General features: G+C 37.2%; 1 protein-coding gene across 27 annotated transcripts in view; it reads right to left on the bottom strand.

Annotated features, from left to right (window-relative positions):
- The window catches only part of MYT1L (myelin transcription factor 1 like), a 325,160-nt gene that overhangs the window by 22,717 nt on the left and 275,738 nt on the right, over window positions 1-26,705 (bottom strand). For all 27 annotated transcript variants that reach the window (XM_017833840.1, XM_017833828.1, XM_017833842.1 and 24 more), the window contains 3 exons: window positions 8,491-8,553; window positions 3,726-3,809; window positions 2,169-2,390 (listed from right to left, as the gene is read on the bottom strand). In XM_017833840.1, coding sequence (XP_017689329.1) covers window positions 2,169-2,390; window positions 3,726-3,809; window positions 8,491-8,553 — 369 coding nt within the window. The remainder of the gene's footprint in view (window positions 1-2,168; window positions 2,391-3,725; window positions 3,810-8,490; window positions 8,554-26,705) is intronic.

Here is a 26,705-nt window from a genome sequence, read left to right as displayed (position 1 = left end):
TACATCACCTACAGGCAGATTCTTAAAGTAGGTGAATTGCTCTGAAGTTCAATCCTACATGCAGAGTTTGATTCAGCTGTCTATATCTAGAAGTATGAAATGCCATTTGAGAAGATATATCACTAAGGCTGACAAATGTTACACTGGATCCACCTTTCTGAGCAGCAATTGGAGGCCATCTAAATTACCCTAAGGCATCTAAAATGTCTCCATGCACTTTTCTTTGTGTGATAAAATGAAACAAGCATTTTTAACAGCATCTCAAGAATTCTACAAGAATTATTAATACTTTTAAGATAATATGGCTTGTTATTAATATTGCCATTGCTTATGGAAGCTTCAAGAAGTTGTTAAATTCACCTGCAACTTAGAATATTGGCCCTTTGTTGCATCAAGACAATTAAGTAGGATCAGCCTTTTTAAACAACCTTTCATCTTGTGGTGCCCCCCTCTAACAATGGAACTTTTTGGCCAAAACCTGGTCTTACCCAGTAAGCCTTTTACATGTCTCAGTTTGTATTTAAGATACATGTGGCTGCTGTGTAGCTAAATGTCAGATTTAGGTTTCTCCATTGCAAGCAAACAAACAAGCAAACAAACAAACAAACAAACAAAATTAAATGTCATTCTCGGGTTTTTTTCATGAAAACACTTCTTTAAAAAAATCTCTGGCACAATTTGCCCTTTAAATTGTTATATTTAGTATCAGTATGTTTCTTTTAGAAGTTAGTTATTATTGTTGTTGCAAGACTTTCATGTGTATACGCCTTGCAAGCAGTCTCCCAGTAATTATATTGTACCTTTCAACTAAAGGTAAAATAATTTCAAAATTTTAATGACTGATCTCTATGAGTTAAATAAATGTTACATCATTATGAAGAAAGCTAAACTGAAATATGAACACTGATACTGATATTTTACTGAAAATTGGAAACTTAAATCCCCATCTGGTACCTGCACAAATAGTTGGGGGTTTTGTATCTGCTACTTCCTAAAGCCTATGGGAGCCACAGGCTGTGTAATACATTTGATCACTCAGGTAGCACCTCAGGTCATGGACCAGAATCCCTTCATTGTACATACATACAAATACTGAGTAGAAGAACAGCTCTGACCCTAAACAATAAATAGAAACTATGTGCACAAAGTCTGGAGGGTTGAAATTAAGGGTATGGCTTCTGAGTGAAGCTCTAAAGAATTGTCAAGGAAAGAATCAAAGGAAATAGGCAAGAGAATGAAGAAGAAGTACACTTTTCACCTCCCTATCTAGAACTATCTACAAAACAAGATCAAGTTGGCTTAGCTAACTAAAAGGTACAGAAGTTCAACCGAGGTCTGCCTGCAGAGAGTGACAAATTAGGGACATTGGCTTGACATATTTGAAGTAATAGAGTTTTATATTAGCGATTATATAATAAGAAATTTGCTCTGACATTATAGTCATGTTCAGGCTGAGCTTCCCACCCAGAGCTCCAAGAACACCCTTGCTTCTTCATAATCTCATATCTAAAATGGCAGCAAGTTTGATCCCTAATAGACTGTCTGCTTTCCCTTCCTTTTCAAAGCTATGAAAAATGTCATCACTGAATTTCTCTTATTTTTGTTAAGTTTATGAAAAATTTGGCTTTGTATTTACTCTGTCAAATATTTGTATTCCATTAGTTTTAAATAATGTTCTGTATTCTTTGTTTATTCTTTTAAACAAACATTTTCATTACCAAATGAATAAAAGTACTTTGTTTTTATGGAACTTGTTCCTTAAATTCTTCAGTTCCATGCTCTGATGTTTGAGAACCAAGAATGTGTTTGACATCTCTGAAAATCAGGGGGACTCAGATATGTATTACAAAGTCTCAAAGTAATTTGTCCAGAATTATTCAAGAAAGCAATAGGAGATTTACAGTACTGTCATGCATGTTTTTTCCCATAAAATTTTCTGTGTATTTTAAATTCAAATTCTGGTCTCTATCTGCAAGGGCTTGCATAAAAAAAATGATGTGTCTGCATTTCCAGTTACCTACGAATACATGTAAGCAAATTATTTTTCAAAGTAATAATGAAATTTAAAAGGAACAGAGAAATGCCATGACAAAAAGCTGTGCTTCAAATCTTGCTAATCTGATTTACATAATAAGCATAAGTGAAAAATGTAAGTCACAGTTACTCACCTACGATGAGTAAGAAAACTACCACTGACATGTCCTGAGCCATCACATCCTGGCGTTGGACATGACATTCCTTCCGTCTTCACTGACTTCCAAGAGAACTGTGAGCCATTTAGGTACCCATCCTTTTGCCTTTTGGCAGCTAGAGGACACCCTGATGCACTGCGATGAGATGCGTATTTTCCGGTTATGTGACCCTGACCATCACAACCAGGAACTGGACATCTGATAGCAAAGAGATGAGATAAACTTTACTGTCTTGCCATTATATACCTGGTAGCGTCTACAACAAAGTCCAAATAAACCCGACATGAAAAGAATAATCCTGCGCTGTAATCTCAAAATTAGTCAAGATACCCTGTAGTAGTTAAAATTATAGGCAGAACTTCACTAATTTGAAAAAGAGAATGTTCTTTGATAAATTCTAAGAAGGCTAGCCAGTAGGTGCAGTCACAGCTGTTGGTATTATGTAATTGCAAAAAAAGGACTGAGATATATATTTGAATTGCAGGTGTTCATTACTGTAAATATCACCGTGGAATTGAAATGTTGGCTACTGAACTCTGCTCAGCAGAGAAATTGCCCAAAAAACCCCTATAAGCATAAAATCCTACTTAGTATAATCCTTGGTACATTTTATTTATGTGTATGGAACCCAAAGAAGACTTGTCTGAAGTCATGAAAATGTCAGGTGTATAGAGTTAGTTATGAAGTGATCAGAGCACCTCATCAGAAATGCTGAGCACCTTTAACCACTCTCTGAATAGGAGTGATTATATCAAACTATGTGCTACAGCCTAGAGAGATCAGTGAAGGCAGTTCTGTGTTCATTTTGATGGTTTTCCTTACTTGGGAATCCCCCATATGTTTGCTCTGTATACTGCTAAAAAACAAATAACCAAGGTTAGAAGGAACAGGTTAGAATCTTCAAGTGAAACGTTAAAAGAAAATTATGGGGTGTTTTTTCAGTATGTTGCTACACAACACAAGTCTAAACAAGGCCAGTTACTTCACTCCTTGTCCTACACTAAAATATTGCTGCAATTCTCCACTGAGGGTCCAGTCCTGCATGGTCTAAGCAGTCACTAAATCCACCAAGTTCAATGGCTACTGATATCAGAGCACCTTGCAAGAAGAAACCAAGACCTAGGCAGGCATTTGTTTCTCTTGCAAACTGAATGAACAGTGAGATTCATTGCAGCAGTCTCATATAAACACTCAATTCTCTATTCCCACAACTACTTTATTTAGCACGTAGGGTTTGTCTCTAGTATGCAAACACGTTTAAGGGGCTTTTAGGAGATAAAGATCTAAGTAATTTTTTAATTTCATGTGAAAATGAAGAATTTTAAACTAAGTTATAGAAGATTGTATCCTTGGCTAATACTGTATCCTTTGCTGAATAAATCAGCACAGATCCTAGATTTGCTCATAGAAATCTGTGTGGTCATCTGCTCTTGGATGACTATCACATAATCACATTTTTGCCTTAATAAAAACCTGAAGATATACATGACCTTAGGAAACACAAACACACCCTTTGACAGTATTTGTTCTCACCTAATTGGCTCTTGGTCTTCTTTATCTTCCTTGCTTTGTGCTATCCTGATTCCACTTTTCTTTGCTCGTGGACAGCCTGAAAGACTGTGTGAAAGAAAACATTTTAAAATGCAATTTCTGATTCGTGGGTACACTTTACCAGGAATATACTTTCTGTCTGAGAAACTGGCAGAATAGGCAATCCTGTCTAGTTTTCCAAAAATCAAAGCTCAAGTGAGCCACCACGAGGGGGAATCTGTGCATCTGGGTTTGTGACTCCGGACAGGACTGCTGGCACTGTGCAGACCACACGCACAGGCAGTCCTCGAGGAGCCAGAGAAAGCAGCTGTTAAACTCTCTGCCTAACAATCCCTCCAGCTAACTCAGCAGCGACAGTGGCATCTTTAAAAGAAATAGAAGCCGGTGTTTCAGGGCTGAGAGACATGATGTCCACTATGGCTGAGAGGGATGGAAGAATAGAAAAAAACAGGAGTATCTCTTTGTAGAACTAAAGATTTCTCCTGAAAACACATTAGAAACACTATCAAAGTTCTCAAACATCACATAACAATCTTATAGAATGGTTGAATAAAAACATAGCAGAGCTCAGATCTTTCAGTGTTTTCTAGAAAAGGTGTTTGAGTGCTCAGAACTCACACAGACAAAAATATTTGTCTGTGTAGAGACAAAGTTATATGTTAGGCTAACCAATCTTACATTTAACTAGGCACTGAGAATGTAGTTTTTAACTTCACAAGCTCAGCTTTCCTTTGCATAAGAAGAATTCCTTATAGAAACCATTCAGTAGATTTGACAATGACTTTAACAGATATTTTAAAATTTTTTTAAGTAGCTGATATCTGAGGATACGAATATGTCTATCAATAAAATCATGCTTTGCCCACTATTTAAATGTTATTTTCATCTTAACTATCAACATTAAAAAAAGAAATCCATCAGTAGAACACCTTCAAATGTGTTGACATGAGAGACAAAGAAGTGTCACCAAAAAAAAATTTCCATGGAGAAACAAACAAAATAGAAGATTAAATTTTTTGTTTCAGCATGAGAAAAGATACTTCAGATCCTGTTTTCAGGAACAAGAGATATGGTAACAAAATTTTCAGTTATTTTGTCTTGTCAAAACCAGTGAGGACTGAGAAGAAGAAGCAGAGAAAAAGGTGATGCAATCACAAACAGAATTCTGTGTTAGTAAGTGGAAAATAGAGAAAAACAGAGTTTACATGCTGCAAAGTCATAAATAAGTCAATTAAAGAAAGGGAGGAATGCTGGCACAAGATATTGAACATAGTGTATTACCTAGAAACTTTTAGTGAGATGGCATGGCTACAGCTATAGTGGTAAACAGAAGGGACCTAGAACTGTTGCTTTGACAGAAGACCAGCAAGCTCACTTTTGTAGAGCTAAGCTCTCTATCTCTGTAAAGCAGGACAGCTACACCCATATTGCTTGTAGAGAATGATCTGGACCCATACTTAGAATTGCCTGGGAGAGTTTCAGTGGTACAGGGTCAATACTGTACCAGGGATCATGTTAGCAATTTAACAGTGTAGGCATTTGTGCTCTGATGTGTGGACCTGTGCTCTCATCCCATTTCACTTCTAGTTTAGATGTAGCCGACCATTTTGCTGTTTAAAGCAAACTTCTCTTTATTCTAGCTTGCATAGTGGACACCAAAGCACCATAGTTCCCTCTGTACAAACTAAACCTCAGAAAGTCTGTGCCAATTAAGAACAGTTTTCTTCAAAAACAATAGTATTATCTGTAAGAAGACAGAGGCAGGAGGAAGAGAGTCTGAGAGATTTAGAATAAGAGAAAGCTGACTCTGGGGCAAGGGAACAGTTCAGGAACAGGTTCATTCACTGCCCCTCATACAACCTGGACTGCAGAGAGTGAAGGGACAGCAGTCAAAGATACCCCTAGTTTATCTCTGAGACTAGTTGTACCCACTGTGTGAGAACAACCAGGATTTGCATCTGAATACTAAACAGTTAACAGAAATTCCTCAGAAAGAGGAATACTTTTTTTAGTAGATGTACAGATGGGTATGATGACATTTTCATAACAAAATCTGAACAAAGAATTTCTGCCTTGACTAATGATTTAAAGCTTTCTACGTGTTACATCACTTTAATTATCACCTACTTATTGGTATTTTGGTGCATCATCTCTCTGTAATAGATCTTTCTATTCTGGCACTGTGATTTATTAGAAAATTTTAAGACCTTTCAAGTCCTCTAAACAGACATTTCCAATAGACAGCTTCTGAGGTTATGATTAATTAATTTTTCCTCTGATAGTGGATTCATTGAGAAAACATATCTCTAGGATCAGCCTTTGCTTTAATTTTTTTTATCCTATAATAACCAAAAGTTATTACAAGGTAAGCATATTACTTCATTTTTATATCAGTTTAATTTCTCATATATGAAGATAAAAGACAACACGGGAAATTCAACACCAGCACATGCTGATACAACTTCTGGCATAGAATGAATGGATGTAGAGTTATGGCAGAGTTAAATCTGTCTTCATGCGTGCTTGCTGTTGAGCAGCCATTTTAAATACAGATGATACCCAGGCATATCAGCAGCCATTTAGGAGAGAAGTCTGTCATTCTTTCCCTTCTGAAACAGAGAGGGTAGTAACTGTATCAAATGCAAACAAAATGCTAACTCAGATGCAAGCAGAGCTAAATTCTAATTTTCAGTGTGGCAATTAGAAAGCTCATCTGAGAACGTGCTGTGGGGTCCTTAATACTCAACAGCTCCAGATTCAGGCTACTGGTTCATGCCCTTTAAAAGAGCATTCATTTTGCCAGCCTCACCACCTCAGAAATGGCCTTGACAGAAATCATGACCTGAACAGTGTAAGGCTGGCTCTGTGTAAATGTGACAGGTCTCCTGGGGACATCGATGGTTTTAAGCAAAGAAGACATTACTTCTTCAGTGTCAGTGCTCCTGTGCCCACAGGCAGCCAAAGACCTGGGGCTGCCAGAGGCCTTTTTGGAAGAGAAATGAAAGAGTTATGTGGTCAATATAGACATGGTGGCATTTCAAAAGGTTGAATGTGTTAAATCCCAATGGACTAGACAAATTCCAGATCCCTTAGTTTTGCAGAATTACTTTTTATATCTTTATGTGTACTTAAGTATGCTGCAGAATCAAATGAAAACTTGGTCCATCTGCAAAAATGCAAGACCATAAGAATTACAGACAGAAGTAGATAACACCACTCAGGTCAGAATCTGGTCCTACAGTGGCCAGGAGACAATGCTCAAGGAAGGGGTTTAAAAAACGTCAGCATTCAGTGATTCTCCCCTGCCAATCTTGCCAGCTTTTAGGTTTCTTGTTAGTAACACTTTTCACCTGCATCTTCACTCTCCTGTCTACTTCTGGTTAAATAGATATAAACATATAAATAGCTTCCTGAAACAGCAAAGTTGGGGCAGAACTGCACCAAGCATAATGCTGGTAGAGTTTGAGCTGATAAATCCCCATGTAGTTAAATGTAGTTCTAAATTTGACCTTAAATCCCTTTGAAAGTGTGATTTAATCTCCTATATCATGCAAGTGCTTTTAAAATGCTTATATCTTCCCCTTTATAATCTTATTTGTACTTTCAATGTTTAACACTGCATTACAGAAATTGATATTGGGATCTTTCATTTTTGCAGCATGTAAAGGTATGGCACATTCCCAATGTCTGTTATTTATGTTTTGACTTTGAACTGTTTGTTGCTTTTACTGGGAATACATTTAAACTGGGAATTTGTATACTGACTAGCTATAGTCAATTGTAAAACTACAGGGACTTGGTGAAGCAAGCAAATATCCAGACTCAACAGTAATAGTCTGCATGGGAGTAAAGAGCCTTTACTAACAAAAGAGAGGTAGAATACACTATTATTTTTTGATTAAACAGAAGATAGATATTTCCAAAATACGGCACAGCTCTTCTCTACTGATTTATAGTTCTCAAATAGCCACAGGGGAATTGCTGATTACACACCATTTGTACCATTACCTCGACAGTGGTATCACCATAACTGATCAATACCCTAATTAGTAAATGGGAAGCTTTCTTTGGCCCTCAGTAAGGATCACGGTTTTAGTTAGGCAGTTAAGGTAACAGCTTTCATCCATAAATTTCTCTTTCCATTCTTCTGTCTTGACAATGTGTTGCAATTTAAGGACAAGCCAAGCTTTATTCTGAAATGTACTAACAAGGCTGGTGCATATTAGATGAAAGAGATACTTTTCCCCTATGATTAAAGTTGGTAAGGCTTCAGTTGGGAGAGAAGATAAAGAACAGGGTCCAATTTTGCATTTCAAGGAATATGGAGGGAGTCTAGAAGAGACTGACAGGAACAATCAAGAAATACAATTTGTGGGAAAAAGATGCAGGACTAGGATTTGAGTCCAGACTGTGAAGAGTTAAGTCATTCAGAATGTAAAGCAGCAGAAACTTATGAATGTTGAATTGCTTCCTTGGGCTAACAGAGATGGTAGAAAAACTGAATTTATTTTGTATGAAGATTTTGCTAGATACTAGCAAAAATCTTCCTACCTATTTGAGTAGTGAGCCATGCTGAAGCTGAGAAATGCTATCCATTGGTGATAAATAGAATGAGTTATACCAACACCTGTCTACATGCAGCACTCAATCCTACCTCAGTATTTAGAGAGGGAAGTGAGGTAGGATTGAGGTCCCATCTAGCCCTTCAGTTATTTGATTTAAATAACAAAACCTTCTCTTTACATACCTTCGATGTGAAGCATAATTTCCAGTAATATGCCCAGAGCCATCACACCCAGGGGTGGGACACCTACAATAATAATGGAAGAGATACAGTTACTGACAGGAAAGATACAACTGCCCATTATAAAATATCCATTGGCTCAATCTTTGTTTCCTCAGGTGTCAGCCCTGGGAATCTCTAAACATTGCTAAAACTGAGCTTAATTCCACACCAGGGACAAACATACTTTTTCATTCACAAAATGTTTTGTTACTCCTCAGCTGCCCACTTAAATGCTTTCTGGATATCTCAGGTACTGGCAGATCAGTGGAGATTTCCAGCAGCAGCCCACCATCCCTACACCACCAGGAATGAGTAGAGTTGACAGCAAATGGAACACCCCCATGGTGTATGCTTAGGTAATGGTTAACACTGCAGCAAGTCATTTTGTTTTCCACTGGAGCTATTGCTCCAAACTCCTCGCACAGTGTCATGGGGTCACACCATGGAGAGACCCCTTCACTCCCCATGAAGTGAAGGAAATGCCTAAGAAAAACGAAATATATAGACAAATGCTGGCCTCTTGCAGAGAAATGGTAACCCTTCCAAACACCAAACAGACAGAGAAGTCACTGATGGTACAGCCTTCAGTGGAATTTCTTAAAGTAGAACGACATTAGAGTCATCAAAGAAAATGGATATTTTTTCCTACACTGCAAAGATGATTGCAATCATCACAGAAAAAGCTACATTATAATGCTAAGTAAAATCATTAGCTGGTATTTGAACTGCTACTCTAAATCAAAGAAAAGACAAAGAAAGAATTAATTTATATTCATTTTACTGAACAGACAAATGCTGCACGAATTCCAAAAAGTCACTTTTCTTGAGCCTGTTTTGAATTTTAGCCATGTTTTTTAAAGCTTCATTTGAAGAAATCATTCAAATTCAAAAAAGCTTCCACACAAATTCTGATGTTGCATTCTGAAACATAAGATTTCCATGACATTGAATTTTTCCACTATTTGAATCCAGAGTTCATGCAGACTTTGGCTTTCACCCTTTAGTTACATGTATGCTTTTGTATGCTTTCCTCAAAGGTGGTCTGTACTGGTAAACTTTCATTTCATAAAGGTTTCTGCAGAGACTTGAACATTTCTTAAAATCAGGAATTAAGCAATCCAGAATTCAGTGCAGTGGGGTTGTCACATTCCATTAAGCCGAATTTTAGCTCTTTTTAAGTTAGAAAACATTATGTACTTCGAGGAGCTTAGCAGGGCCAAACTACAAACATGATTAATGCTACCTTAAAAGACATAAATTAAACTGGAATGTATTAAATGGAGTTCTCATATGATCTTCATCTGGATCAGTTCAGTTATTCTATAGAAAACACTAAAATATGGTAGCAATTCCAGGATGTGAGCTGGTAAAACTCCTGGGGTTCACTACATCACTGAAGTTTCCCTTCTATATATCAGTCTGTGCACTTTGGACAAGTTTGAACAGCACCCTTAATGGCAATTCTCCTTCTCTCTTGTTTTCTGTCTTTGCACACGACCAAATATATTACCATGATCTTGAATAGAAAGTCTATTACTGTGGCGCTTAATATCTTAAAGACCAACAGACAGGTTGACATCACACATCAATCTCTCTGCTTATAGAAAGATAAGCCCAATAATTTCTGCATAGATTCTTCTGATACAAATTAGGTAAAAATATGACCCTTGATAAAGGAGTCATAGCTCAGTCTATATGGCTTTTACACTTTATTCATTGCTGTGGTTGCACATGGCTAGCATAAACTTTGGCTATTCCTTTATCTTAAAAAATAAGTGGTCAGGGCATCTTATATGGAGGGTCTTATAATTGAAATATTCAATCTCTAAATATGTAGATGTTCTCATTATTTTTTTTTCATTTTTAGGCAAGTGTATTGAGATCTACGGAGAGACAATCTCTTGCTTCATTTGTTTTTTTGATGCTAGGTAGCTTCAGTGGTCTGCCTATTTTCTAGTTCCACCAAGACTAGCTGCATCTCTGAAGAGCATGACTAAAGCTTCTAACATGTTGAATCAAAAGATATAGGAATAAAAATTAATTAAAGGAATCGACTAAACTTTGGCTTTAAATGTCCATGGCATTTAAATGAATAAAGGAGAATCAGGTTCCTCTGCAGTCTGTCTGGAGTACTGCAAGGAGTCCTTTTTTATGAACCCATAATTTGAAGCCATCATTTTCCTCTCCAGACTTTTCAACCCTTTTGAGAATAGGCTATTAGCAAAACTGAACAATATTTTTTCTCATCTTTTCCAAGATTTCTGTTATAGGCAGCATAATTAACAGTGTTTTAACAAACAGGATTTATAAGATGCACAGTATATCCTGTCAACAAGTCTTAAAATAAGACCATTACACTTCAAGCATTTGGACAGTCTTACACAATTTAAAAACGAGCTTATTTATATGTCATTTAAAAGTTAAGCAACTGAAGTCAAGAAGAAATCATCCAGCTGTAAGTTGAACTGGGTATCTTCACAAAGGGCTCTGCACAGTTCACATCAGTTTAAAATCATACTTTTGATTAAACTAGAAGAGATCTTTATGTAGGCAAGGATTTCAGAAAGACCTTTCAGATTTTGATTTTGACGCTATAATATTTGTTTTCAAATCTCAAAAGCTTATCTTTACCTAAATGTAACAGATGAAATGACAGTTTAATGCAGCTGGTAAGAACATTTTAAAACCCTGTTACATTTATATTTCTTGCTGTTTCCATTCTATGGGAAGTGCTTCTAAGACTGTGAAACATAGGATGCAGATATGCAGCAGTCTGTTTCAACTATGAGTTATTACAATATTTATTTGCTATCCTAAGCAGAATAGATAAGGAGACAATCACAAGCCCTTGTGCTATTGGAATTGGGAGTCTGTACTTTCAGAAAGTCTGACTATACGTAGGACTTGTACTTACCTTACTACTTTACTATCAACTACTACCTATACGTATTTGACTTAATCATATCTACCTGCAACAATGCCAGAAATATGTATGTATGCGTGCTTGTAAGAGGCAAGTGATGTGAAACTCTTTGAAAATGAGCATCAGAGTATGTGGAAAAAGAGATATACAGTTTTCATCACTTAGTCAAAGTGAATGTAATTTGGCAGGATCAGAAACTTAATTTGTAGACTCTACATAAAAGTTTATTGCAGCAAAGGAAATATTTAGTACTGTAACAAGGGAGGTGACAAAAGAAACTGACCCTGTGAAGAGTGAAGTTCAGGACATAAAACACCAGCACTTGAAAACAAGTTCAGGGCATCCACTAAATGAAAGACATTGTCAGTGAAGGGGAATGCAGCTAGCACTGCCTTGATGTCCCATTCATTTCACAGACCATCCCAGAGAAGTATTTCTGGGGACATAAGCAGAAAGCAGGGCAGGCAGCAGAACAGCAACAGCTGTGGCAGCTGGATTCAGTATCGAGCTTAGGTTCAACAGCCAGAATGAAAAAAAGGTGAAATTCAAACTGAGAAAAATACACTTAAGCCCTGCTACTGATCCTTCTGCATGGAAAGGACTGAAGGTGTGCAGCAATTAAAACAGACTTCTGGCAGCTTGAAGAACTCAGGGAGGTTCTTGAGACTAGGGAGGAAACTAATGCAATGCCCAAATGGGCTCTGGGAGGGTTTTTCCAGTGGTTAAAAGCCTTGTTGAAACTTCAGCTCACAAAACCCTCCAGCTCTCATCAGTGTAGTGCACTACAAATATGACCCATATTTAAACCTATACTCCTAGGCTTTTATCTAGGTCTACAGGAGTGAGATAAACTTACATGTAGATTACATATTTAGATTTATAGCTCAACTAGCATAAGAACAAATAGGATTTTACACAAAGGTGGTAAGACAGAACTGCAGTAGTTTTGTCATTATTGTGTATGACTTTGGTTGACTTACTTTTGAAATTATTTTAAAACATAAATTACCTCTAAAACATACCAGTAAAACAAAGATATAGAAAGTGCTTCGACATTTTATTTTTGTGCTGAGGATATCTGCTCCCACAGAAAAGAACAAAACCATTAATTTCTCTCACACTGGCCAATTTTAATGAGTTCTTTCAAAATACCTCTCATGAGCTGTCATAAGTAAGATGGTGTATCAGCATTAAAGACTGATGTTACCTTTACTGTTTAGTTTACAACACTTAGTACCTACTACATTGTGCTTCCAATCTTTCCTTGAGAAGTAAGTTAACACACATATCAATAATATAGTCTACCACAGAGAATATCAATTACTAATTAAATATTTAAAACAGATGTAGCTAGCAACCCAATAGAAAAATCATATTGAATTGAAAAGAGGAATAAAACAGGACATTGTGCAAAAATTCAGAATGGTTCTTCAGAATATTCCACATGCAAAAGAACTGGGATTTAATAGAAAATTATCTTTCCCATAGTCTTATTTTGACCATGCTGTCCATCTCTGTAGTAGAGGTGTGATTTTCTGTTGAAGGATCAGAAAGGCTAGAGAAATATAATTGTTTCCTGTGGGACTTCTTCATAGCAGAACATAGAATTTTTTATTGTCTGGTGATTTCCATCTATTTGAGATTCTGTTTTATTTGACTGAATCACCAGGAATGGAATTCATAGGTTGGGAGGCTGGAAGACTGACACAATAATACTTGCATTTCTATCTTTCATCTGAAGATCTGAGTGTATTTTACAAACATTAAGAGATAAAATCTCACAAAACTCCTTTTAAAAGGAAAGAATTTGGCAGAGGAAAATTTGGGCATAAAGAGGCTAAATGACTTTACACAGAAGAAGGAAACAGCCTAGAAGTACAGATTCCTATTCACTGCTCTGTTTGCAGCTATAAAGCCATATGTATTCTGTTACTACATGTAAATTCATAAAACAAATATTGTGGGGTTTTTGGGTTTTTTTCCTAGTGAGGTAGTTCTGAAACAAAAGGTTACAAAAGAAAACTGTAAAGATATTGTGTTTGCAGTTCCCTGAATTGAATATATGAGAAAGAAGGAAAAAAGGGGAGAGGGCAAGAATGGGAAGGGATGAGAAGAAGCTTTGTCAAATTAAAAACTGGAATTTTTTGTAAGGTATAGTAAGTTTATTGTTTGTCTATCCTTCTATGAATTTGAGGGCTTGTCAAAAACAACAGGCTCAAAGTTTCACAAACAAGTCCTCTTTTTAATTAGTTAATAGGCCAAAAGTGAGAACAAGTCTTTCTCCATTCTTTCCCACGCCAACCACTGCAAACCTGCACGGAGCACTCCAGGGGGAGAAACAAGATCATGAACAGAGCTGTGTGGTCCTCAGTAGAGCTTTTTGGCCACAGGTGCGTCACTAAGAGGCACTGTTGTGGTTATGAAAACACCTATTTAGCAGGAACTGGACAGAAATCAGCAACTCATTTTGTCTTTTGTTTCTGAGTAGTCAGAGCAATGCCTCCCAGCCATCACCTTTTAGCCAGTTCTTTGAAAACAATCTGAATGTGTAAATCTCTAAAATCTTATTTTCAGTCCCAGGTATTTTGGTAGATTTTCAAACTCTAATTAAGTATGTGAAGTGGGAACGCTGCTGATTCTTTTCCTCTTGAAAACACAGAAAAGCCATTGTCTGTTCTAATTCCAGTAGGAAAACAGATGCTTTTCCACTTTGATCCTGTTGCCTTTTATTGTCTATTTTTTACCATAGCATTTGATTTCTGTATTCCTGTGATGATACTTTCTTTTGATGCCTACACAAAAACCTCCTACCTACACAACCTATCCACAAATTTGCAATGAAAGACTGTTTCATTAAGATGAATTTATTTTCCCCTAATTTCCTTCAGTGAAGCTCCACATCAACATACTTCACTCTTCATTCTACTCCTTCCATTTTCTTTCCTACTGCCTTTTTCACCCTATTTTGCTGCAGTGAAGGAAGACCCTCCATTTGTTTTTGCCCCATGGTTTGCTTTCCATCCATATTCCTATTTAGTGTTTCTCTTCCACACTCTACTCCTTCCTTTTCCAAATCCCTTTTCTTCCTCGTTGTCTCCTCTTGCCACTTCAAAATTTTCTCTCTCCCTTTTGCTTCTTTTTTTTCTCTGTCCCATTTGGCTGATGTCTTCAATCTCTGTTCCTCCCTTATCCCTTCTTCCTTTCATGATCTCTAATAACCTTGAAGTTGACAGTTCTTTCTTCTTTCCTCCTCTTTATTGTTTTTTTTTCCATTATCTTTTCTTTCATCACTCTTGTTGTCCTCCTGCTCTTTTCTCCCAGCCGATGTTATCGTTCCCACAGTCTGCATTGCTTGTGGTCCTCTCACATTGCTGAGATGATTGGATTACACATTGTGCCCTTGTAACAGGGGAGAAAGTGCTGTGTGTTGTGAAATCTCAACACAGAATTTATTGGCTGCGAAGACTCAATGAATCATTTTAAATATCTTGCACTCTTTATTTTCATTAAGGTCCTTGTAAGCATTACCACTGGCTTCAAAAGGAGCAGAACCAGGCTAATAAGAACTGGGCACTTCTGAAAATTGCATTCAGAGCTCATCTGAGCTCATTTGAATTGGTTCAAGAAGCAACATAAACTCTGTGGGACAGGTAGGCAGATAATGAATATTTCAGTGGATCTTATGTCTATGGTTTTATGTTCAAGGCTAAACGTACATTCTAATTCTCACAAATACACCTACAAAAGCATGAGAAGTCAGACCCTTATAAATATCAAAGTTTCATAAAGATGCTTTGTAAGCCAAAAATAAAAAAAAGAAGTTAAATTTAGATCCATATGTTAATTATTTCCCTGTATTCATTCTGCCTAGAAGGAATATTTAATCACATAAATTTTGTTTTAGCAAAAGTGCTAAATGTTACCTTTTCATATGTAAATACTGCTAACATTTCTTACTTAGCAGAATGCTACTGACAAGACAGGCTTCACTGAAGGTGAAAGGAAAATTTAAAACCCAAACTCACAGCAGATATAAAGGAAGAGGATTTCAGGAAATAACAAAAGCCAGCAAAAACAAAAAAACATGGTGGAAGAGTAAATTAGTGAATTTAGAAAAATCTTTTTCTGTCTTAGTTGCTTTTTGGCGTTGGATACAATGCAGTACGAGTAGGAATGGACAGGAGATAGGGGATCCAGACAAGGATCCCTCCTAGTGGGGCATTACTGAGCCCCTTCAGAAGACACTGGGAGAAGGGCAGATTGGAGATTGGAAAGAAGTGTAGAATGGAAAGACTTGTTGCCACTTTCACTATACAGTCTTTCTACCACGAAGGAATGATGCCAGGCCTGTGGAGCTAGTCCAGGCATGAGACTAAAATAATTTTGGCTCAGAGGCTTCATGAAGTAACTTCAGTCTCTTCTATCTCTGCAGAGAGATTGCTGTCCCTCTCTCTCCTTGCCTCTAGAAATCTCCAGCAATAGAATGGTTCTGAACTGGGAATGGCTGATTGCATACTCCTCTCCTCAGGTAAAAATTAATTCCCTGATTATCTGCATGTACAATTTTTCTGTCCTTAGCTGCTGCTATTATCTGTATTGCATTCCTGCATTTTTTGAACTGTGTGTGGGTGAGAAAGAACATGATATGTTTTTTAATAACATTGAAATCCATTTTCCTATAAGCAGTCTAAAATGCATCATGCTGGCATTTAAATATTGCTGTGCGCTCGAATGCACAGATACATATGATGAGTTTAAATTAATTATACTGCTTGAGAAAAAACATCCCTGTGCCTTCCATTACCACCTCTGCATGCTGCCTGTTCTGTTAGCAGTCAGGACTTCCCAGCAGCAAGTGCCATGACGTGCTGCCCGCTGTTCTCACACCTAGCACCAGCACATACCGCCTAACATGCCAGTTGCCAAAGGCAGGGCATGTGCCTAATGTGAAATAGCTTCTCTGCACAACCCAGGGGGTGCTCCATGCTCAGAAGCTGCCAGGGGGAAGCTGTGAATCAGTTCTCTCCCTGGGCACCTTGCCCACACTTCCTCTCCTGCCAACATCGCCTGCCTTGGAGGCAGCACTGGCCAGCTGCAGATCCCCTCCCTGCAGCAGAGAGCACTTCCTGGCACCAGGGATGAATCAGTTCCAACATATGCAAATTCAAATATTCATTTCCAAACAGCTCAGCCTTTGGAAAAAAAGCTTAGTTTCTATGTGAAGGAGTAATATAAAATGATTGAGGCACAGAGAAAAATGCAGAAGAAAATAGCCTTAAGAGAACATGCCCTAAACTAGGAACAAAGCCATGCAAATTCTGTCTCCCAATAGCATTGCTGTAAGCCCGTGCTGAAAAAAAAAAACAAAACCAAAAAACAAACGAAAAACCCACATGGGCTTCTTTCAGTTAATTTGTGTAGACACATTTGTTTCTGAAGAAGAATGTCCTATTCCTGCTTGGTCTATTGATATGGGAATCACTAAGCCTCTTCAGAATATCTGCTACTCAATCACTGCACAGCAAGATTGGTCCAGGTTTGCAGAACAACCAGTGACATGACTTCTCTAGATCCCTGTATGTGACAATGGGTCCAAGAGAAGCACTTGAAGACAGTAACACAGGTATAGCACCTTAAAAGGTGTCTTCAAAAGCTTGTACAACTTTTCTGTTTATCATGCAAATGGAAGTTTTAGCTAAAAATTGAATTAAAATTAGGCTGAATACTAAGTACTTTGAAAATGCACACTTTGAACTAGGTGACTTTTCCCCTGATATGTACGCTATGGCCAGTAGTCCGCTGGCTACCTTGAACACCATAAAACCATCAATAGCATAATTCTTGAATTGTCATCTCTCTGCTGCTGCTTCTCCCACACTCTGCTCTTCCGTACTTTGTATACCTTTTCCTAGGTGAAGCAATTACCAAAGGGTCTGGTGGGCACAGCTGTATGACCTTGAATCTATCACTTCCTGAAAGTTTCCTAGAGGTTTGGAATGACTTTAACATCTACGAGTCTGCAATATTCAAAAAGGTCAAGAAATGCTGAGAAAAACTATCAGATTAGGATTGCTAAAAGCAGAGGAACAAAAGCATAACAACTTCCATGTAGTCTGTGGCCTTAACCGCTCACTAAAGTTGTTGGTAAGAGATCAGCATAAGCCAGCATGAGCCGTTCCTTAGCTATTAGTTTATCCGCTTCTTGTTTGAACAGAACTGTTTACCTTGTGCACGCACAAACACTTAAGAGAGGGATTTTAGAGGATCACAGGAAAGGAGACAGTTGGATCAAATGCATGGGGGAAAGAAAAGGCAGAGTGGGAAGGATGGAATGAAGAACATGAAGAAAATCCAATTTATATGTCCTTCTTCAAAATAGTGTATCTAATATTGGAATGAAAGACCAAGTGTACAAAATATTTCTAGGCCTATATAATTAAGAAAGAAGCAGAAGTCCTGCCTCTAATGAGAGTTCCCTTAGCCTAGCAATATGGCAAAGCCATAAAAGAATAGGATTGTAAACTGTTGTGAGTTATCTGGAAAATATATCATGGGCAGCATGAGGGCTAAGAGATTTGCAAAAAAACCAAAAACCCCCAAGCCCATTAAAATAATCCAAGTGACAGAAAATGTAATGGGCCTAGAATTTTCTTCACTATTAACAACTTGTTTCTTACTCTCTTGTTCCAAAAGAGCAATTAAAAAGATGATTTTCAGTGCACGTTCAGAAAGGTAAGATAAGGAAAACGTAATCGTTTGTTGTAAAATGTATTTAGGTGATTAATTGCACCTTAAGGCTCAGAGATATCTTTTGCTCCACATGCAGTCACTGTACTGTGTTCATTAGTAACCTTGAGAAATGCTGTTGTGGCACGAAGTTCCTTATACTGGATGGACTTTTACATCTCATCTGCACGTCCTTCTATCGGAAAACACGTGCCATCCAATAACAGGGAGAGGTTAACATTTAGATAAAGGAAGCAAACTCTCAAGGGTTTCGCTTTCCCAGACAGATAAAGCAGATACTACTTTCTATTTTGGGGTGAAGAATCTACAGCAAAAGAGTAAAATACTCCAGTTTTCATTTCAGGAAAACAAGCAGCTTTTTCCCTCAAAGCCCAAAGCCTAAGTGAGGAAATGTGAAAATACTGAGTGTGAACTATATCAGACTGTCGGAAGCAGTCTAGTCTAGTAAGAAGGCTAATGAACAGTGCAGCTAAGGGAAATCACATTTTGTTACCAATTTTCTGTGGGACTTTATACTAATTTCTGAAACCTTTTCAAGACTTGCTCTAATTTTTCATGCGATTGACTTAAGACTCATGCTCCACCTACACTGACTTTTTAGTATAACCTCACTGTTGAGCCTTGATTTACCTCAGGTATGCAATGTTAAGCATGACTTAATTCATAGTGAAGGGAAAAACCTTTAGTGAGAGTTTACATATAAACCTATTTGTAAGGAGGGCAGGTTGGGCATTACCACAGCTATGCCCACCCCTACAAGTACTCCATCCTACTGCCGCGAGGTAGAGTCCGGTAGTAGACACTAGGCAGACAAATCAGATATAATGAAGTAACGCCTAGGAGGGTGCAATATTTTTTGTATTCTTCCCAGCACCAACACTAAGCTGCAAGTTTGCACTGCTGTAAGATGTTGCCGGATGTTTATGGACCTGAAGCCCTCAATAGCCAAGGCTGAAAAAGCTAGCTTGTGCATTCTTATGAAGAAAAGTGTAAGGAACTCTCACTGATGTCTACAAATACCTAACAGGATGGTGCGGTGAAGGCACAATAAAAGTTTTCTCAGAGTTGAGCAGCTGAAGGAGAGGCAGTAAGGGGATAAAGGTCAGCATGGAAAAGCCAATTTTTTATAAATGAAAAAAAAATTACCGTCAGTCTGGTCAAAAGCCGGAATAGTTGTGGGAACTCTAATCTTCACAAGACTAACAATTTGACTGGACAAGGTCCTGAGCAACCTGTTCCAACTGGACTTGTTTTGAGCAGGAGGTTAGACTAGATAACATTAAGATATCCCTGACTATATAATTTTATAATTCTGTAATATATCTTAAAAGCAGTATCAGAGAGCATAGTTTGGCCTCCTAGTGGCAGTACAGATGCAGCCCTTCCTTACAGACTGTTCCAGAAAGATCACGCACTACCATTCTACTTGATTTCAGTTCCTTCTGGGTAGTTCAAGTTCAACCATCATCCAATTTATCTGTATAGTTGTACATATTCAAAATATTTGTGTATTTCTCTGTATTTTTATATATTCTTTTCAGCAATTGAAAATGATGATTCTGAAGTCTAGCTTGCAGAGTTAATGAATGCTCAGAAATTCTCAGTGAGGTAGACGAAGTTGATCACACCAAACATCCTGATCAGTGAGAAGGACTGCACCTGAGATAATACTTCCAGTTTCTACTCTGGGCACGCACCTGTCTCTACTTAGGAGTTTTCTGTCTACCCTGAAAGGATGTTGCAGCTGTCTGGGTAGTAGTAAAAGAAGCAAAAGAGCTTTTAGTACAGTATTCAATAACCTGAAATTGGTGTCATTTCACCCTAACCTGTCAGACTGGATGAGGCAGTTTGCACATTATGTGAACAAAGGAGGCATCCCTTCAGTGAGGACAGGAAGCACTGATAAGACTATTAAAACTGTTCCAAGACAAACTATTCTTTTTTCTGTTGGAATCTGCAGCTGTATTGAACAGCACTTTAAGTAATAACTCCAGCTTCATAAGAATGTTCGAAGGTATCATTACGTAGAGCACTTGAGAATGAATTGTGCTTTTTATTGCCATGGGATGTACTCTGGTGTCTTTTCTTACTTTGGCCCTCCTTACTTTTTCTTTAAAGTCAACAAAGAGAGAAAGCCCACAGTTTTGTATGATTTCCCCTTCTGCAAACTCCCATATGATAAGGCAGTGCAAGTTTGGTTTATACTGTAAACATCTCACAAAAGAGTTACTTTAAGTTCAGAGTCTAATTGCTGCAGGAATAGTTTCTTAAACAGCTGTGCAGAGTGCCAGGGAGGTTGGATACAACCAGGGATAAATAGCTGTGCAGCACAATGGCTCAAGTTCTACTGTACCTTAGGGTTCAGAGCTCCCATGCACTGCAGAAGTAGAAAAGCAGCTTGGAGTGAGAGGCTAACTTTGCTTTACGTGATTTTTACAAGAAGAAGGTTTCTGTCTGATTTTTTAAAGCAATACACTTCTTTTCCAAAACCACTTCCTGTTTTAGTGTGCTTCTAGTCAACCCTGAGCATCTATTTACTGCTCCTTACTCTGATGTCTAATTGACTTGGTTAGTGTTGATACAGAACTTGTCTAAACTTTGATTAATATTTTTCTTTTTCTAGGCTGGTGAAGAAGAACCATAACTTTCTATTTTCGGAGTGAATGTTTACATCTTCAATTCAAACACTGCCAATTTTTTTTTTTTTTTAAAAATCACCATCCTTACAAACATTCCTTCAAATTAAAAGCCCCCTGACCAGGATTTGGAAGAATATTACATAGGGCAGGAATATTGCTGCAACACGAATTCTCTGTTTTGATTACTCTGATTAGCTCAGAGTTTGGGATGCTCAGCTATACATGGTATGGAAGAAGAGCATCTTATTAACCTTCTGGTATGAAGTAGGGATAGGCATAATTCTACTCAGCACTCCTTCAGCTGTAGGAAAACCACTAAGTTCAAGATGAATATAGAATCAAAAGAAGTTCAACTGAACGCTGTGGTATGAATTACCCAGCAGACTGCATCTTACAAAAATGTCTCCCATAGGTTGCCACTTCCCAGTACTTATTGTTGTCAGCTGTATCTCTTGCACAGAATGTAATCCATTGCTGGTGTCTTTAGAAACTGCCAGGTTCCCCTTTTTATGGTGAGGGAAATTTTAAGAAAAAGTACCCTTTGGATAAATATGCATTACATTTACTTTACCTTTGAAAAGTAAAGGGAAGTATCTACATCACCATGAACAGACAAATGAATGGGAAGTATCTACATCACCATGAACAGACAAAAAACCCCCCTTTTCTTAGTCTTAAAGACAAGGTCACAACCTTGAAACAATGGCATTTAAACTTTAAGATGGAAAAAAATTATTTTTGAGATTGTGCTTGATTATATAAGAATTTATATGAAGATATAAAACATACCTGGTCTGTGGTACGTTAAAATTCACAAAAATTATACAGAAATTGGAGATATGTGGTCCTGACGTGTTTACTTATTACCATTTGTGAATCAGCAGCATTTATAGCATTTACTCTGGGTTTGGTAGAGTTAATGTCAAAATTTGTAAAAACGGAATTAAAGTCAGGTAAACTATTATTAAACATAGTATTCTGGATACAAATTTGGCATATAAGCTGGTAGAAAATTACCTCTCATATGCATTCAATATTAATAATTTTTAATTACAGATGTTTATTGGATCAAATAGAATTCGAACAGAAGTTAAAGTACTTCCTTACCAATACTTGACTAATTAAACTTCTAAAACAAATTATGATAGGACTCTGTCTGCAACAGTATCAACCTGAAACTGTTTTTTTTCAAGTGTAAGAAGTGAAAACTCTGCATGGAATTTGGCCTCTCACTCCATTAAAAACATGCTGTTCAGGAAAACCTTTTCACAGTTACAGAATGTAATCTTGGTAAAGACAGTGGGAGGTTTTCCATTGATGTGGTTGCCTAGAGCAGTTGTGAATGCCCCATCCCTGGAAGTGTTCAAGGCCAGGTTGGATCGGGCTTTGAGCAACCTGATCTAGTGGAAGGTGTCCCTGCCCACAGCAGGGGTTTGGAACTAGATGATCTTTAAGGTCCCTTCCAACCCAAACCTTTCTGCGATTCTACGATTCTATGACTTAAAAGGACTTTGGATCAAGCCTCAGTAAAGAATTTGAACCAATGAAAGACTTTTTCTGTGAATGTGAGTGTTGAGGATTAAACCTTAGGTGGTTTAAAAAAGAAAAGAAAAAATTCCTTAATTTCATTCTTTCAGATTCTTCACACTTAAGTCACAAAAATTTTATTGGGTGTTATTCAAGAAGCCCCTTCTTCATTATACCTATACTTATGGAAAATACTTACGCTTTCCTGACAGATGTTTCTCGATTAGTGCATCAAACAAATCACCACCTACAATGGTTCCTGGAGAAGCCTTGAGGAGAAACCCATAATCTATCATTTTGAAAAATTATTCAGTTATTTTCAGATAAATTGTTATGATTTCTCTGGTTTGTTTTTTTTCTGTAATTTGTTTACAACTCTGTTCATGGGGAACAAAACCAGTGAATTATCTCTGCAGTGTCCAACATAACAAACATTTACAGTTTTTAAATTAAAACTTATTTATAAAATTCCCAGCAGTTACTGAATTCACTCCCCTTTAAAGAAGAACTCTGGTATTTAAAAGAAAAATATACAAATATTTGTGAGAAATAATAAACATATTTTTATTTTTATACCTATTGTCTGACATAATTTCTGATTCATGGCAGAAATAGAGATTCAGGTCATAAAGTCAAAAGCAAATGTTTTTTTACCTATTAAACTCTGAATTCAGCATTCAGTAGACTGCATTTAATGCAGGATCATTTAATTTCTTTTAGCTATCATCAGTTTATACAAGAAAACAAAAAATCCCTAAGCTTACAGTTTTACAGGCAAAATGAGTAAGTTGTAATTTTGTAGGTCTTCTTCAGAATACTTTTTGTGTGCATTATGTGTTCAAGAAAAGTGCCAGGCTGATTGACCTGGAAAATATAGTTCTCTACCTGTAAAAAAGAAAAGAAAGTCTATGACTTGTTTTTCTTATAAACTGCATGTGTATGTTTTGATTCCTTTCCTACTTAATATAGAAGAAAAGTGCTTCAGCATCTAATCTTCTTTGAATAAATTATATTTATAGCTCTTTTAGCTGATCATAGGCTTTCATAATGATGTCCCCATTAATGTGCACTCTGAAAATTTGGAAACTACATCCCATTCATGTCAGCGTACTGTTAACTCCGAAGCCTGAAGATGGCATTTTAAATATCATTCTGCTTGACTACTTTTCAGCTCATCATTTGAATGAATCTATGTAAATAGTATAACTCTGGAAACTGCGCCTTAAATATGTTATTCAGATTTAATTTTTATGAAAGGTCTGGGGTTTTTTCTATTTTTACCACAGTCCAAAAATAATACCTGACAATAGTAATGTGCTTATACCTCAGTCCTCCTCACATACTGCTGAAGCTGACTGCAGTATAAGCACAGTCAAGCATACAAAAATAATTAATGATGGCCAGTGTTTAAGTACTCCTCAAAATCTAAGGTTGTTTCACACAGTGTACACCAAATGAGCCCATGCTGAAAAAGCACAGTGTCGTTATCTGTGGAAGAAGAGAAATCAGCAGACTTTGAAGCAGTGGAAATTTTGTGTGTTAGGGTAGAAAAGTAGTTCTTACATGCAGATGAGCAAATGTAAATTCCACTTACTGGGAATACAAAAATATTGTAAAAGAAGATTATGATGAGGTGTTTATGAGGGACATGGGATATTTTAGAGATATAGAACATTGATAGAGATACTACGGTGCTGCAAAAAATTGTGCCACATAAAGTCCCAATTGCACTGAGATAAAAGTAAAGGGATGAACTTAACTGCATGGCAAAATCAGATGTTACTGTGCAGATACAGACACCACGTAATTGAGTTAGCAACTGGCCATTTTAAGAAAACAGACAATGCAAGGAATTTTAGAACTTCAAAATATTTAAAGAAGGTAATCAAACATGAATGCTAACCCAAGAGAGCAGCTGAGGGCATCTGCCCAGATCATCACTGTAGTATCTTAGCGTAACTCCACTGAAGGCAATGGAGCTATGCTAATTTACACCAACTGAGGATCCGGACAATCACATTTAGGACTTCAAGTGACAAAATTACTTTTATTTTGGCATACATATTAAAGGGTTTTGGCAAGTCTGACCAAACACAGAAAGTGCAAAACACTGTATTTTTAATTCCCCTTTTAGCAACTGTATAGTTTATGCAACTTCCCATGGGGATTGCCTCAGCACTTGGGATATACCACAGCATCATGTTGCAGATCTTTGCGGATCTGGATGGAATGAGCAATTGGTTATGATCTGTTGATTTGAAGCAAAAATGATCAACATCACAATGGGAGTTTGCACAATAACCAAACTGTGCCAAAGAAAAGACCCTTGAATTGATTACAAGCAAATGCCAGGCTGAATGAGATCAATTATGTAGGACACGTTCAATGACAGAGAAGTGTGACCAAACCCAAGGAAGACAGAGGCAACTGCACAAATGGAAAAACTCCAAGACAAGAAGGCCTTAGAGAGATTCATTGGGCATATTAACATAGCTAAGCAAATTAATTGATAATTAAACACAACTCTCAGAATAGTTGCTTAGAAACTGCACAGAATGGCACTGGAATGACTGACAAGAGAAAAGTATCGAAAATTAAAATAAACTGTGAAATAAACATTCACTCTGAAATACTTGGTGATTAGAGAAGAGCTAGGAACTAGGGATTGTATCTTCAAAACTGCCTAAGTTGTTATTGCAGATGCTGAATTTCACTTTCAAAGTTAGGTACGTAGAAGTTGCAGGGATGTGGATACCCAGCACTTACATTCCTCCTAAAAACAAAGTTTAGACTTAAGTCATACAGGCTGCTCTGTAAAAATTACTCTAATTCAGTGAATGTTCATCTGAATTGAGACTATTTTGGGTAATAACTGAGTAGCAAATGGTTTTAAATACTGATTAAAATCCAAACAATAAAAAAGTAGAGCTATTATTATCTTTTGTTTTAAATAATTAAGTCCATAAAGAAGGAGGCCATAAACTATTTGGCTATTGTAGATACCACTATGCAAACAAAGCCTCTAATTTCAGAGCATTTCATAGTACTGACAACTAAGGCCCTGATTCTGCAAGGTGCTTCATGCAAGCAATTTCGTGCCTGCATGAAACATTTCGCAGCATCAGAGGTAGTGATATGCAGATGGCTTTTAAGGAGCTTTTTAGAGAGTACATGCTTTTAAGACTACCTCTCAGTAATGAAAACAATGATGAAGAATCTTATGTAAACAAAATTCAAGTGTTTTCCACTTTGGAGACAAAAGTTGACAAACTTAAGTGAGAAAAATGGAATGACTCAACCTTACCAGAGCCTGAATGAGTTATTCTAACAGAGAAAAAGCCCAGCCACTTCCATATGTAAAACTTATTGCGACTACAGAGATGAGGTTGCTGCAGATGATGGGTTTCTATACAAAGGACATTATCATAACACCACACAACATGAGGTTGGAAATGCTAGGTATAACCTACAGTGCCCATTTGAGTATTGAGAAGTGCAGGAACAGAGCCCAAGGTGTTCTGTTCTGGCCAGGCATGCATGCTGCCATCAAAGATAAGGTATCCAAGTGGAAATCTGCAATAAATACAGGAAACAAAAATGCAAAAAAAACCCACTGAAACCACATGAGATTCCTAATTTCACTTGGCCCAAGGATCTAGTTGAACAAAATGGGAAAGATTATTCCTTATAGGTGAACTAATAATTAGGGATCTATGTTCCTTGGTTTTGTTTTTAATAATTTAAATTAGACTTGCACACTAACTTGCAATTGAAAAAAACATTAAACACTACAGTTTGTTCAGTTTCTTTTACCACAACATTGCAGATAAGTTAATAAAACACTGTAATTTACAAATGGCTCACTCTAGCAACTTTTAACATTTCTCCAAATACATCGCATCTGGTCTTTGCAATTACATTTTCTATACAAAAGTTAGCTAAAGCATCAAGGAATTTCAGAAAGTGTCTACAGATTCAAAGGATACGTACTTAGCATCAAAGGAGTATTTCAACATAACACGAGGTTACTTGCTAGGCTCAACAATCTCAGTATTCAAGAAAAACTGTAATGACAACTTCTATTAAGTTTCCCATGTAGGAAAAAAGACATAAACAACAGGGGTAAAAAAGTGATAATAAGAATGGAAATGGTTCTTTCTCTTGCAACAAAGAATAATTTTATAAGATAAAAGTGACTGAAAACTATATAATGGGTCTCAGTCTTGCTGCATTCTTATAGGATGACAAATGTAATCTCAGCAGGAAAATGGAAGGGAAGGGTAGAAAAGGGAAGGCAAGGCAAGGTAAGGCAAGGCAAGGCAAGGCAAGGCTAGGCAAGG

This window comes from Lepidothrix coronata, unplaced genomic scaffold, assembly GCF_001604755.1.
Source record: "Lepidothrix coronata isolate B3197 unplaced genomic scaffold, Lepidothrix_coronata-1.0 Scaffold222, whole genome shotgun sequence".
Classification (NCBI taxonomy): Eukaryota; Metazoa; Chordata; class Aves; order Passeriformes; family Pipridae; genus Lepidothrix; species Lepidothrix coronata.
Note: the sequence above shows the minus strand (reverse complement) of the source record. Positions and strands in the feature narration are given on the sequence as shown.